The 15,830-nt window shown below is 44.2% G+C and overlaps 1 protein-coding gene across 3 annotated transcripts in view; it reads left to right on the top strand.

The window, feature by feature from the left end:
• The window catches only part of LRP1B (LDL receptor related protein 1B), a 4,835,697-nt gene that overhangs the window by 1,891,748 nt on the left and 2,928,119 nt on the right, over window positions 1-15,830 (top strand). For all 3 annotated transcript variants that reach the window (XM_069616528.1, XM_069616527.1, XM_069616526.1), the window contains exon 7: window positions 8,073-8,235. In XM_069616528.1, coding sequence (XP_069472629.1) covers window positions 8,073-8,235 — 163 coding nt within the window. The remainder of the gene's footprint in view (window positions 1-8,072; window positions 8,236-15,830) is intronic.

Here is a 15,830-nt window from a genome sequence, read left to right on the forward strand (position 1 = left end):
ACTCTACTGGCGCTGAAAAACTATGTTGCCAGATCAACTTGATATAAACTGTTATTACTTTCCCACCGACTTACTACTCCTTCTTGGGTCTGGAGTCGGGGGTGAGGCGTTCGCTGATGGCATGGTGTGTTGATTGTGATTTCATACAATGCGTTCGATCCTTCGTGCATGGGCGGCGGTGACCCCTTTCTGGTAACAGTCCAAGCAAGGTGTTTGTCACAGGTGCCTGCCTAGAAGGCAGTCGGTCAGTGTGCTCTTTTGATGTTTCCTTCTGTTGTTTCGTTTGGCCAATGTCTCTGTTAACCGCACTAGGGATTGGGGCCCCCATTAGGTTCATTCTGATTCTCCAGTACAGGTTGTTGGGCGGGTCTTTCCTCCCCTGGTCTCGGTCTAAGTCTTCCCCAATGATTTTCATTGGCCCTGGTCCAGTCTCCTCCAATGTGTGTCTCCACCCATCTCCATGCCTCCTGTGGATCAGTGAAGTGGACTGTCTTACCTTCATGTTGGATCTTCAGCTGTGCCGGGAACAGCAGCCCATATTTCACATTCATAGAGTGGAGCTTCCTTTTCAAGTGTTCAAAGGACTGTCTGGCCTTCTGAACTTCACAGGTGTAGTCCGGAAAGAAGGCGATCCTGGATCCATTATATGTCACCGTCCCGTGTGTTCTGGCCATCTGTAGGATGGCGTCTCTGTTGTGGAAATTAAGAATTTTCATGATAATTGTCCTTGGAGGTGCCCCTGGGGTTGGGCGACCTGTGGGCACACAATGTGCACATTCCACCGAGAAGAAGTTCGAGAAGGTATTTGGCGCAAAGAGATCTGCCATCCATTCCTCCAGGAAGAGTTCCATGCTGGGACCCTCTGTGCGCTCCGGCAGGCCTAAAATGCAAACGTTGTTGCGTCGGGACCTGCCTTCTCCCTCCTCCACTCGGGCTTCCAAGGTTTTCAGGTGGTTCAGTGTTTGTGTGAATTGCTGGTGCACACCGCCTAGGTCATCCTTCACGCTAGATATTTGTTGCTCTGCTTCTCCCGTCCGGGATGAGAGTTTCTGGAGGTCATGGCGAAGGAGCGTTTGGTGCTGGCTGTGTGCCTGTGGCATATTGATCCATATTGATCCATGGTGCTTTGTGTCGTGGTGTTCGTGTTTCTTTTTTTGCCCATGATGTAGAATCCCACAGGAATGTGAATGTGAGGACTAAGGGTGGACTTGTCCCTCGCGGCGTTGTCTGGGCCTCCACTTGTGACTGAGTTGCCCCTGCTACGTTACTTCCGTGTCACAGTTTGCGCCACTGTGGCTTCAGCCTCCCCAGGGCTCGGAAAGGTTGTGGTTATTGAGCAGGGTCTGGCGCGGGGTTCCAGTCGTCATAAACGATTGTCTGTGAGGAGAGGGAGCTGCCTACTCAGTGTTCGGGGCTTGGACCTTCCCACCCCAATCGCTTCCTGTCCGCGCACCTCAAGTCACCCACGCTGCTTGTGTTGTTGCTCTAGGCGGCCCTGTCGCTAGTGGTGGTCCCACTACGTTGTTCCTCCCTGGAGGTTCCTGCTGTCGAGTTGGTATGCTGGGGGCTTCCTTCGCAGCGGCTCACCAATCACGGGCTGTCGCGCAGGGATCCTCTCCGGGCCGCGGGCTTCCCACCGGGGGCCTCTCCCCTCTTGTCACCGGCCCCCGGGGCGGATCTTATGCTTGGGTCGGCGTTGTGGGTAGATCGGGGCTGCTCACCGTCCCCGTCCAGACTTCTCGCCCGTGGGTGGCCCTGGTCGATATCACCAGCCGGGGTCCGCCACCTCCAAGGATTGCCGCGAGTCGGGATGGCCAACAAAGAAGGCTTCGATCACAGATATCGGGATGGCAGCCCTCCCAGGCCCCTCCAGGTTTCTTTTGGGTCTTTTAGAACGAAGGCTGGTTCAACAGGTTGGGATCACAGGCGGACACCTTCCAGCCTTTGCTGTGTTTTAGCGCGTCTCATGTGCAGTTGCCATCTTTGTTTGCCGTCGGAGATCCCACTCCACTGTTTTTCGGCACTGATATCTTGCTCCTCACGCAGCAGATTCGTTCCACTTCTCTGTCATATGCTGCCACTGGGTTCCGCTGCACGAAAATATCTTTTTTGGTGGAATCAACTTCCCAAATCAAAGGATATTAGCAGGATATTTCGGGCGGCCATGGGAGCACCTAGGAATCACGTCTCAATTGCATGCTCGCTGGCCACACCCCCCCACTTCAAGAGGTTTTTGAGGAAAGTGGCTTTTTTTCTATGTTAACATATGTTTACTGTCACAACTGTTCCTGATACTCCTCCCTTCTTACAAGTTAACTTTTTGTGACTGTGTCAAGAGACTGTAGGGTGTGTGCTGTTAATTTTCTAAATTAATTAAGATGGTTAGCTTGTTTGTTTGTTTGATTGTTTATTTATAGGGCGGCAGAAAACCCTTGGGTGGCTGGGCACGCAGAATAACAAGAATGCTTACAACTTGGTTACAGGTTACAGATTACAGATTGTTGGTATCATACAGTAATTACATTATATACATTCTTTACTTTTACATGTGGAAAGAGAGGGTAGCATATTATAAACAGTAAATACATTATGTACATTTCACATGAGAGAGTGGATGGGTGCGTAGGGTATCAGTATACAATGCACATGGTCTCAGGTTTCAAAGGTCATTGCGACGGAGCCAGGTGCGGGTATGGTGTCTGAAGCTATTGTAGGACTGGTCCCTTCTTAGTTCTACTGGTAGGGCGTTCCAGTACTTAGCTGCTTGCACAGGGAAGCTATTGCCTCCTGTTTTTTTAGTCAGAATCTTGGGGTTTGGAGGCAGAAAGAGTTGTCTGGTCTGGTTGGTCGTGCAGAGGTTTTTCTTACTATTCTGTCCCTGAGGTATGGGGGTGGGGGGCAGCATTGTTCAGGCATTTGAAAGTTAGTGTGACAATTTTGAGGGGGATCCTATCGCTACTTTTTAGCCAATTGTAGTTTCTACGCGCATTTGAAATGTGCTCTCTGAATGGGAGGTTCAAGGCCGTTCTGAGCGCGTTGTTTTGCAGGGTTTGGAGTTTATTGATGATGTGTTTGTTAGCGCCTGCATAAAGTGCATTGCAGTAATCAAGTTTTGAGAGGATTAGTGCATTGGCTAGGATAATGCAGCTAGCTGGTGAGAGGAAGGGTCTGCATGCTTTCATGAGTTTACCAGTATAGGCAGTGGATGAGGCCATGAGTTCACTTGTTTCCTTAAGGACAAGGTGGAGTCCAAGTAGAAACCAATGGTCTTCACCTCTTTGGCGACGAGATTTATATTACTGTCGATATTGAAAGAGCTGTAGTTAGAGTCGAGTTTTTTTAGGTTTTTAGGTGAGCCTAGGATGAGGATCTCTGTTTTTTTCATCATTCAGGCAGAGGCCATGGGTTGCCATCCATGCCTGAATGAGGTTGTAGATTTTATTTACTAAAGCTGTATCTGTAACAAAGTTGCCCAAAAGGGGGATGAGGATCTGGGTGTCGTCTGCATAATTTGTGTAGGTGACACCCAGTCTGTCCAAGAGGTTTAGTAAAGATATTGTACATCGTTGGCAAGACACATGAGCCCTGTGGGACTCCACATGCTGTCTGGATAGGGTATGCAGAGTATAAGGTGGAGTATAAGGTGGAGAAGACTTGATACTTCTATTGTTCAGAAAGGATTCAACCCAGGCTATAGCTTCACTTGAGAAGTGGGCGGCTGACTCTAGGTGCTTGCAAAGTACTATGTGGTCCACTAGGTCAAAGGCCGCCGACAGATCAAGGAGGAGTAGCATAGCTGTGTTTCCTTTGTCGTTGAGCTCGTCAATTTGGGCTTTGAGATCTATAAGTGCAGTCTCAGTGCCGTGCTGAGGTCTGAAGCCAGATTGACGAGTGCCAAGGACTTGGTTGGTCTCCAGGTATTTTTGGATTTTGACATAGGGCAATTATCTTCAGGTAGAAAGGGACAGTGGTGATGGGCCTATAGTTGGGGGGGATGAAGGGGTCCAGGGTTTGTTTTTTTTAGCAGGGGGAGAACCCAGGACTCTTTTAAGTTACTTGGGACTGTGCTAGATGAGAAGGAAGCGTTGATAAGTTTGGTGACAAAAGGGGATAGGTCTATGGCGGCATTCTTAATTATCTGGGCCGGGCAGTAATCACCTTTTCATTTTGAGGGTTTTAGTGAGGCAATGATTTTTTCAGTTTCATGAGTGGAAACTTTGGCGAATTTGAAAGGTGTTAAGCTAGGATTGGGAGTGGTCATAGGTATGGGCATACTGGGAGTTTCGCTGAGAGGGAGCGAGGCTTTTCTGAGGGGGATTTAGATTGTAATGATTTGACTTTATTTGCAAGGGCGTTATGGATATTGGTACACCATTGCTTATCTTTGAGTACGTTATCCGTTATTGGGTACCATTGGTGGTATGCGAGATACAAGTTCTCACAGGATTGCAAATAATTCCTTTGTATTGGAGCATGCGTTGGAGATTCTATCGTTATAGACGTCTTTTTTAGCTTGAATGATTGTTTTCTTGTAGTTAGTAGCGCATAGTTTGAGTTGAAATTTGCTTTCAGCTGTAGGGGTGTGTCACCATACAGTTTCAAGCTTCCTTTTTTCCAATCTCAGTTCTTTTAGGTGGGGGGTGAACCAGGAGTTGAGGTGGGGTTGTTGGTTGTTTATTTTCACAGTTCTTCAGTGGGGCAACGGTGTCCATGGCTTTGGCCATGGTGTTGTTATATATTTTGACCATGGTATCTGGGTCAGAATCTGTTGGCAGGGAATTGATAGTTGGTAGGAGCAGGGGTAAGATCTTTTCCAGTGTGATATTTTTTCTGGATCTAGTGGGCACCAATGGTGCCATTATTTTTTAAATCCTGAGCATCTTGTTGAATGTTAGGTTGAAGTTAATGAGGGAGTGGTCAGTCCACAGCTGGGGTGTAATTTTGGTGATAGTAGTAGGGCAGTTGGAGGTGGCTACCCAGTCTAATATTCTCCGTTTGTCGTGGGTGGGGTGGGAACCTTTTGGGTGAGTCTGTGTCCCTCAAGCATGGTGGCAATAGCTTGCGCTTGTTTGTCATCTGGGTCATAAAGACCTAGGTTAAGATCTCCAGGGATCATTGTCTGGGATGACTTTTTTGTGTTGTTTGCTAAGAGGCTGGATAATTCCTCTTCAAATAGGCCTAGAGGCCCTGGTGGCCTGTAAATGAGATAGATAGTTAGAGTTTGGCTTGGGGATATCGGTAATTTAGCGGTCAGGGGTTAGCAGGATTTAAGGGTGGGCGGTGGTGTTAATCTTACATTCATGTTGGATTTGGAGATGATGGCTACACTACCGCCTCTGGCATTCTGGCGGTCTAGTCTTAGTAGTTGATACTCCTTGGGTATTGCTAGGGAGAGGGCTGGAGCTGCTGCGTCGTGTAGCCAGGATTTTGTGACTGCTAGGGGGTCAAGGTTGTCTAATGTAAGGAGGTCGGCTATTTCAGTGGCGTGGGCCATGACTGATCTAGCATTGATCAGTGCTCCTGTTATGGAGGTTGTTTACGAAGATCTTTGGTGTCAGAGGTAGCTAGGATGGGTTCTTTCGTTATGGTGCTAGCACGTAATTGTGGTTTGGGATGCGTTAAGTTTCTAGTCTGGTTTTTGGGAATGGTGCAATGGTTCAAGTAGACATTGCTAGGTACCTGCGGTTCATAGAGGGTGGATAGTCTTGCGCAAAGCCTAGTGTTTCTGTGGAGAGTAGGGCAGGGAACATATTTAAGTTGGTCCATAGTTACCAGTATTAGTTGTAGAAATAGCAGTGGGGCGTTTGTTGATAGGGTTGTGCTAATATGCATTCTGCTGATGTAGAGGGTGCTATACCATATACTATGGCATGTAGATGGGTAGGCTGAGAACACAGGGGCCCAGGGGTGACACAGTAGGTGTTAGTAGCTGTGGAGCTATTGGCGGGTACAGTGCACAGTGCTTTAGATGTTCACCTGGTATTGAGGCAATTCGGAGAGCAATGTACTAATGGGCAGAATGCGACTGTCATATCGCAATGTAGTAGCAGGCTAGATGCAACTATCAAAATACAATGTAGATTTTAGCTAGATGCAACTATCAAGGCACAGTATAGTGGCAGGCTAAAGCAACTAGAAAACACAATATAGTGGCAGGCTAGATGCAACTATCAAGGCACAGTGTAGTTTTAGGCTGGGTACAGTATCAAGGTGCAGTGTAGTGATAGGCTAAGCAGTTAGGAAAACACAATATAATGGCAGGCTAAACCAACTAGGAAACATAGTGATAGCAGGCTAGATAATGCTTGCAATGATAGTGCATTGTCAAGTGACTAAGTGCATGTGCACCAATAGGGAAATACAGTGAATATAACTAACATATGATACAACATATGGCTGGATATAGGGTGCATGTGGCAGTCTTTAGAGCAGTGATAAGATATTACTGCAAGTGGTTTCACAGTTGCACATCACAAGCGCTCAGTGGTCACATGTAAATTACCTCTATGGAGTAGACTGCAGCATTGGAGCACCAATGTGGTCAGTTGTGCTGCGAGGGCGAGGACCAGGCTCTGGGTGGGTTCATGTGCCAGGGGGGCAAGGACAAGTGGGGTGGTGGGCAGGACCAGTGGTGATGAGGCTTAGTGTCCTGGTGCAGGACCTGAGCCTTTTCACAGTGCCTTCTCATGGAGGCCGGCTCACGCCTACCCCGTGTCCTGATTGGCCTCTTAGCAGAGGAGGGAGGCAATCAGGGCTTGTAGGTGCAGCTTCGAAGGGGTGCGGAGGTGGAGGCACTCGAGGCAGCCATCTTGGAGTGGCAAAAAGCCTTGTGCTTCAAACAAAGGGCGAATGGCATCTGGGGGTGCAGAGGGGGCTAGCACCTTTCTGTGGCCAGGGAGCAGGGTGAAATCTTGCAGCATGTATGTCGTGGATATTAAATAAATAAATCCGCCGATTTTCTGCAATTTTCAAAATCGCACGCGCTGGGCTGGGGCGGCTGCATAAAAGGGTCCTCACGTCCCTGTTTGTGTCAGCTGGTAGGGGGTGCAGGCAGATCCTGGCGGTGGCCCAGAGCTCCTGCTCTGGGGAGCAGGAGCTGTTGTTTTATTACAATCTGCACACCAATATCCGCAGTCAACACTATATAATTTCATCAAAAAATATAAGGTTCTGAAAGTGCAGACTAGAACTAATGTTTCTAGTGCTTTGCCAGGAAAGTGTTTGTCCCTCACACTTTGAGCAAAACAGATTCCAGTCAGCATCAGAAAACACCATTAGTAGCTATAACATCTATCGAGCATTGGCAACGCGACACTTGGAACACAGCAGAACAATTAATAAGAGTGCATGGTTGTGCTTTCTTGTATAACTAAAAGACGGCCCATGAGGCTATTTGAAGGCGGGCACACACTAATGTGTATACTCTGAGAGCTTTGTAAAACAAGTGTCAACTGCCTTTTGATAAAACGTGATGGAACAATTTACCACCTTCAAGCCACGGCCAGCCATCAGCGTTCACAAGTCTGCCCATTTGTGGTAGATCGTTCACCAGTAGACAACGTTTCTGAATTTCCAAAAACATTTATTGTGCCTTATCTGTCAGTCAGTGATCCTTCAGAAAAAATTAGAACATGTAAATGACAATTAGAATTAATTCAAGAGGTAACTAGGGGGGTGTGGGACAGAACATCTAATTACATTACAATGGCAACTAACAAAAAACGAGTGTTTCCTCTTGGAACCTGTTTACCAAATACCAACAAACCTTCAATGTGCTAATATTCCACTACCAGTGTTCCTTCCCAAGAAACAGATGGAGAAAACCAAAACATCCTCTTCTCACTTGCATATGTACTGCGACCACGTAAACAATTTAGATGTTTCAAAAAAGGTGAGCACCTATGATCAACTGATTCTATTAGTGCAATGGCTCAATACTAAAACTGAATGAAGCCTCACTGCTACTCAAAAGCCTATCTTGATTGCAAGTCCTATCATGTCAATACAAATAATGAACTGTGTTACAATCAAGAACCTCGTAATGATGCTTACCTCCCTTCTTTTCCTGTTAGATATTCAGCAGATGGCGATTGACTGGCTGACTGGGAATTTCTACTTCGTGGATCACGTCAGTGACCGGATATTCACCTGTGACCAAAATGGAACTGTTTGTGTCACTCTGATAGATACCGACCTTCAGAATGCCAAGGCTATAGCAGTTGATCCTATAACAGGGTAAGCCTTCACCTTGCCTATGCAGAGGCGGAAGTCATGTTGACCGATTCTGAGACATGTGTTTGCTATTAATGTTTCTTTGATGTCATTATCATTCAAGTAAAACATGAAAAACCGCATGCTTGGGAAGATGGATTTCATTAACACGTCTTTGCTGACAGAGTGAATAAAGCGAACACGTTAAAAGGAGTGTGATGTCTGCAGGGTGTTGCTAGGTTTGGAAAAGACCTGGGGCTACTCTGATGTTGGAACTGTTGGGATTGGGGGCTAGCTAGCCTTTTGGCTGTAGCTCCTGAGATTCTATCCGGGGCTACAACCAAAAGACCAGGGGCTATAGCCCCCTTAGCTCCCCCCTAGCAACGCCTCTGGATGTCTGGATGTTGATACTGTTAGCATGATCCGCAATATGCACACTATGCAAAAATAGGTGCACGTAAATGCAAACCCTGCTAGCTCGAATTGACTTTTGAATATTTGATAGAACACCCATTCAGCGAGCAGAACGAGCAGCGCATCTTTTGCAGTGCAGGTTAGTGAGATGAAGTCGAACTCTGCGCTGACTTTTATTATGAGGCGATATTTGTTAGTGTCTTAGCATGCAGAATACAAGCCATCTAAATGCCTGGCAGCCTAAACCGACGTAATCTTCTGCTCAATCACGAAGTACATTTAGAGCGAAACAGCTTGTTATGCATATGCAGGCCACTGTTACTCTTCACTTTTATTCTGCTTGAATATTAAAATGTGTCATTGCAATGGTTGTCATGTTGACTCGAACAGCTTGTATGGACAAACTTTCAGCCAAAGCCGAAGTTCAAATCCTCCGCGCTTGATCCATGCACACTTTTAACAGATGGCAAACTTGAGTCAGTTTGACTGTAGAGGTGTTTCAAAAGACTTTCATAAGTGTGCGGATTTGGATGGCTTTGTTTAATTATTCAAACTGGAAAACCTGGACCTGACATGTTGCTGGTCTTTTCGAAGCAACTACACTATTCCTTTAATTCACACGGCTTGTGTTTGAATTAGAAATTCAACGACAGCATAGGTGTTCTATCAGTCGCTGCTGCTGTGAGCTGGAACATTATTGTCTGAAGTATTGCACATGTTTAGAAGAGAAGTAGAAGTAACACAGGATGGATGCCAGGCTCAGCAACATTTGCATGCAGCACTCTTTCAATAGATGGCTTTGTCATAGTTGCAGCCGCACCAGCCATCTACTTCCAGAGCACTTCGCAACCTGGGGCCAGATTTCAGGCACCTTGCACCGGTGCAAGTGCAAAGTTGCACAGTATTAGCACTAGGGCAAAGTTTGTCCTATTTTCAGAAACACTGTGACATATTAGGAAATCATTGCACCATGACAATTGCAGTTTGGCATGTTACAAAATTGCCCTAGTGCAAAAAATATACATTTACACTGCATTTTTGCACCTGGCCAAAGTTTGCCCTAGTGCTAATCCGGAATGGTATTAGCACCAGGGCAAACTTTGCCCTGGTGCAAGAATGCATCAAACATATATTGTTTGCACTAGGGCAGTGTTTGACCTGGTGGGTTTACCATGCCATGCTGCACTTGCCATGGTGCAATGGTTTTCTATTATGTTTCCAGGGTTTTTAAAAATAGGGCACACTTTGCCCTAGCGCTTATACCGTGCAACTTTGCTCTTGCACCGGTTCAAGGTTTCTGTGATCTGCCCCCTAGTGGCAATGATCCCCGGGATTGCGCTGAGGCCCAGTATCTCCAGTAAAGGCAACCTCAGGAGTGCAGAAAGTTCACTGAGCGTGTTTACTTCTATTAATAAAGCCCCGTGCACGCTACAGAGACGAAACATCAAAACACATTATTTTTTTCACCTATCCTCCCTTACTCTCTCCCCTGAGGCTTAATTTCCCAAGTGCCATTTAAGTTGCGTGAAAAAACGCCCCACACATGTCGACAAGCGTGTTACTGAAGTCTTACACTCGGCAGGGTTCCAGGATGGAAAGTAGAGGTTTCAAATGGTCGTGTTCTGCGTAGACTCCATCAACATTATTTTTCTGTTGCTTTCACGTTCTTTTTATCATATCTTAATCAAACAACTTAATTGTTCATTGGCTGAATATCATATGTGTTCAAAGATATGTCACATGTTCACATGGTCTTGGCTTGTGGACTCATTTTAACAGAGAATGCACACGATGTGTGGGTTTGTTTTGCCGCCTTTTCTCACTACCCTGAACCATTACGTGTTTAAAATATAAATACATGTTGATAAGGAGCACATACGGAAAGCAGTCACATATGTGCTCCTTATCAACACTGATTTATATTTTATACACAACAGTGGTGTCTTCAGGATAGAGCGTGTACTCATTCATATAATTTGATATTCAATATTTTCTTTTCATAAGAGTATGTGCCTTTCATGTCATGGTAGCCGGATGTTGATAATGCAAATGAGCAGATATTTAGATATTTATGACATAGTGCTCAATATGAACTCTGGTGTGCTTATAAAGGCTAGATGAGGCAATTTTTCAGGAATTCACATTCTTGATGGCATTAATGACATTTGTGATGTAATCTTTAATGTCCTGGGCATTAGTCTTAGAAGTGCACGGTGGTGGCACCAGTTATAGTTGCTTAGTTCACCATAACTGGCAAATTTCTTTTTTTTTTTTGGGGGGTTTTACTTGTAACCATAACATCTCTATAACACCGTTTTTCGATGAATTTCATAGGTTTTTGTTAGTCCAACTTAACCATAACGTCCCTTTAACAACATTCTTTCACTGAATTTCATTGGTTTCTATTAGGGCTACTAAACCATAACGTCCCTTTAACAAAGTGTTTTCAGTGAATTTCATAGGTGTTTACCAGACACCCCTCAATTTGCTGCAAGTTCATTGCATCATACTCACCCCAAAGTAGCAACTGTGGAGTCTGCATTCAGTATGAATGTCCGCAGACAGCAGGTAGCATCAACAAAACCCAGAATCACAGGGGACAACAGAACCATGTCTACCCTTCAACCAACAAATAAATGCACATACAACAATATCACTGATATTGACTACACCCAAATGTACCTTTTTATTCCTTTCACTGTTTCAAAATGTAAAAATTATGTTTTGATTTAACACACAATATTATGGAATGCATCAAGTACAGGCCAAAACTTTATGCCTCATATTATCAGTTCAGTGCAACTCTTCATACAGACTCAGATACACCAGTAGCTCATTCCAAAACAACCTCTTACCAAACAGTAAGTACACTGTATTTATTTATCTATTATTACCATTCATTATATAACAATGTCCTATAAGCAAATGTCACTATTTTTTTTATTTTACTATAAATGGCAGGCACACTTGAGTGGGTGGAAGAAATGAGTGATGATGACATTTCTAATGGTGAACAATATTTCTTTCAACATAAACCAATCATGTAATTTATACAGAGATCATTGAAATAATAATGTATTCTTTTCTTATAGTACATACTTTACATGAAGAACTAACACCCCAATATAATTATGGAAAATCCCAAGAATCACAAAGACAATCCTTATCCCCAACTGTACAACATGAAATCAAGATCTTGTCTGCAAAATTGGATGAACTTAGTAATTGCTTCAAGGAACTTTTAAATTATGTTAAATATAATGGTATTAGAAATGCTGATTAGCACTGTCCTTCTTGTACCTGTGCCCATTGCCCCCAGCAATCACCCCAATCAAATTCTAACATATTAATGAAAGACGCTTTGATGAAACTTCTCTCCCTCCCTCCCCTGATGATCATTCTATAGAAACTTCAAATCCTCCCATTTATGTTTCCCACTCCAATACTCCAACCCTTTCATAAATGTATTTATTTTTTCTACTATAAATATCTTGTATATTATTTTGTGATAAAGTGTTTTTTGTTTAAAAAAATCCCAAAATAGTCCTTGGACACCAGGACTGTCCGGGGGTCCGTTCACACAATGAGGCATCCATGGACATTGTGCCATCTCCGGAAATGTCCGGTCCTGCATGATGCACTTTTAATTGGTCCATGGACATAGCGCCCTTTTGCGAACATCCATGCGCATGCACCCAGTACCCTTTCACCCAATGGTGTCCGCGGACAGCCATCCCCTCTGCAGATGTCCAGGGACGTCATCATGTTACAGCACTCGTGCAGCATGAAGGCATGTCTTCGGACGATGCCCATCACTGCAGACAATTTGAAACTGCATTTTTGGCCAATCTAGGATGGATGTTTCAAGTGCAAAGTTTACATTTTCATAGCTCCTAGACCCATTCTTAGTTAATCTGTCAACTTAGTACAACCTTCCAAGCCCTATTTTCAACATATTAGTCCACAGACAGTTGTGCCGTTCAGAGGCAGTTCCTCCGAAGGGACCCACCCATTACTTTTAGTCATTCTCAATCTTGCTATCCAGGAGAGAGCACCGCAGAGCAACTGCAATCTACTCTAATGGCATCACTCATGGCCATCCGTCCTCTTTTCCAGGGGCCACCACCATCACCATCCGGAGGGCCTGGACAGGGGAACAGGCATGGTGATGCAGAAGAGGATGAAGAGTAAGAGGAAGATGAGTTGGAGGAAGTGCCTACGTCCAGAACCCAGCGTGAGTCATGGGTGTGGCAGTTTTTCACCACCATTAGGGGTGTACCAAAGGCTTGAGCAGACAAGGTGAGATGCACTGAGTGCCACTTCATGCTCAGTCGTGGAAAACCTGGACTGTACTCCTACGGGACCACCTCCATGCGCCACTACACCAAATCCAACCACCGGAGTGCTCTGAGAAAGGCTGTGTCTTTCTCTGGGAGAAGCAGCTTGACAAGCTGTACTGCATCTTCCTTGACCGATCCTGCAACCACACAGGCTACTCCTGTGGGGTAGTGGATCCGATCGGATGCCTTGCATGCCATACAGGACGCTGTTGATCCTTACCTTTCAGGGGTCACAGCACTCTCAGCAGGGTGGATTAATTTCAAAGTGCTTTCGAGGCCAGGGCAAGGAGCACTGTGACCTACCTTACATTTAAGGCCCACACAACATCTTCCCCTATTCACCTGAACCTCCGTCTCAGTGGTTGGTGCCCCTTCCGTGCCTTCTCCCCCCCTCTTACCTTCCCTCTCCAACAAGAAAAAACAAATGCCAAAAAGAAATATAAAACACAAAAACACAAAAACAGGTTCCTTTAAGAGACATCTTTCAAAGTTAAAAAAATAGAAGTGAATAAAAAAATCACAGCACCTTTTGCAGTCTGCATAGTGCATGGACAGGTCAATAGTCTGCAGACATCTGGAAAATTGCAGGCGTGGGGTGGGGGAATTAAAATCAATGAACTTGTTTTTAGTTAAAACACGGTGGCTCTTAAAATAACCTTTTTTTCCTCTTCCTATGTAAGAATCATGTATGCTGCTGTTGTGAATTATTGCTGACTATATTGAAGCAATAGAGTGAGTAGTTCCATTATTTGTAATTCTCATGAATTAAAGCTTAAAGGGCCTTAGTCACAGTAGCGTTTTATAATGGCGCAATCTCATAGAAAAACATTCTGTGAATCAGGCCCTAAGAGGATTAGGGCCTGATTCATGTAACTTTAAGCACCGTGCAAAGTGACTCTGCACTGCCATCAAACACCCTGTTTCACAGAGTGGTGCAACGTGTATTTTTGCAGTGCAAAGTGACTTTGCACCACTTTCAAGTTGCATGAATCGGGACCTTGGCATCACTTTGCAAAGCTACCATAATGACACGCCACTGCATGGGCCTGTAGAATTGGCAGTGGTAGTCATCATGCAAGGATAATCTCAATAAACTACACTTTGTGGGCTCCAGCTTATTTAGTGATTTGTTTGTGTGCATTTTAGGAGAAAATATTCAAGCATTGTAAACATGAATTAATATATGATGTTAAAGCACATTCATAGTGCACAGTGCTTGCCTGATGGCCATGTGGTGCTATGAGGAAATGAGACTGCGTTGCTTATGGTGATCTAGATGAGTCAAGCCTTCAGATTTTTACAGAATTGCATGTGATTTTCAATGGAGGTTAGATCGGCTGGCACTTTATTTTGCAAAATAGGGATAGGTAAGAGAAGGCATGCCCACCTGAACAGGATGTTTAAATCCTAGGTTTTGTAATCAAATAACTGTGAGATGATGTCAATTTTGGTTCAGGTTTATATTGATTTAAACACATAGCGAGAAAGATGCGCAAACCCATAACAAGCATGATGGATGATGCTCAGAACCTTAACTTCTAGTCTTTTGTCAACCGTTAGCAACCTTTAGCAAATGGAAAGATCTAATAACAGGGATGATCTACTCGCTGAGTGGAGTCCTCCATAAGAGTTGGCTGCCACATTCCATGCTTGAGCTAGAGGTGCCCTTGCAGGTACGATGCAATGTTGGTTACCCCTGAAAGAATGCCTGTGCAATTCGGATGTTCATTGTGGGGGTAAGAAAATATGTGTTCCCTAAAGGTTTGTGGGCTCATTTCAGTAGCTTCGGTACAAAAAAAGCAGGTTGGGAAATATGCACGAGAATTCATATTGGTCCAGCTTAAATATGGAGTATGTTATACACCAAATGCAAAGTGTCCTGTAAGGAATCATGCTATTATGGATGGTCTTAAATGACTGATGCACAAACATGGCATTGCCTTGTTCATAATTGCCATTGCATTATATATTTTTACTACGTTACCCATCCAGTAGTGAAGCAATAACGTGAATTCTGTACTGCAATGGAATAAATGAGACCTATTCAATTAATCAAAACACAACTTTTTCATATGAAATTCCCCAGCATGTGATATACAACAATTTGCACATACCAATTCGGAACATTCCTTTAATAATTAACCGATTTGTTGCTGAGCAGTTTCAGTTTTCTGCCATGTGGTCTATTATCAGCTATCTGTGAATTGGAACAATGTCTTGTCTAGTTGGTATGCTGTTACAAGGAAAAATGGTTAAATGCAATATCTTTTGTAGATGACTGCCCGAAATAAACGATTTGCAATCCAAGTGCAATTGTAGTTTGTCAAGCTGACGGTTAGAGGAAATGGAGGATAGTCTACATGTAGGAGTATACAAGAACACAGCATAAATTAGTTTTCAAAAATTGATTAGCAGAGTTTGCTAATTACATTTTTTTTTATTAGCGAACAGACCCATTTGATTAGCAATTTTGTACTAATGTTGTTAATGTCATCAGAAGTTATTCATACCCAAGACATGAAATGAGCAACAATACAGCAGTTTTGCATACTGCTGAAATAAGACATTATTTAGAAGTGTCAGGCCTTTCAAATTCTTTAAAATTCAGCTTGACCTGCAGGTCAGGTAACTTAGTTTCCCTATTCAACCTAAGAAAAATGCACTCGACCCATAGCAATGGAGGACAGCAAATTTAAAATGTGATTAGTGTACAATGGTGCATGTCACTACAAAACCGCTTTGTTTGGTACACTGATGCCACCCAGAGGCCAGCCATGAACAGTGAATTTTGACATTTACTGGAAACAAAGTAAATGTTACACACAAGTTTCAAACATCTCTTGCAAATGCTACTGGCCCATAATA

This window comes from Ambystoma mexicanum, chromosome 9 (assembly GCF_040938575.1).
Source record: "Ambystoma mexicanum isolate Mex_15411 chromosome 9, UKY_AmexF1_1, whole genome shotgun sequence".
NCBI lineage: Eukaryota > Metazoa > Chordata > Amphibia > Caudata > Ambystomatidae > Ambystoma > Ambystoma mexicanum.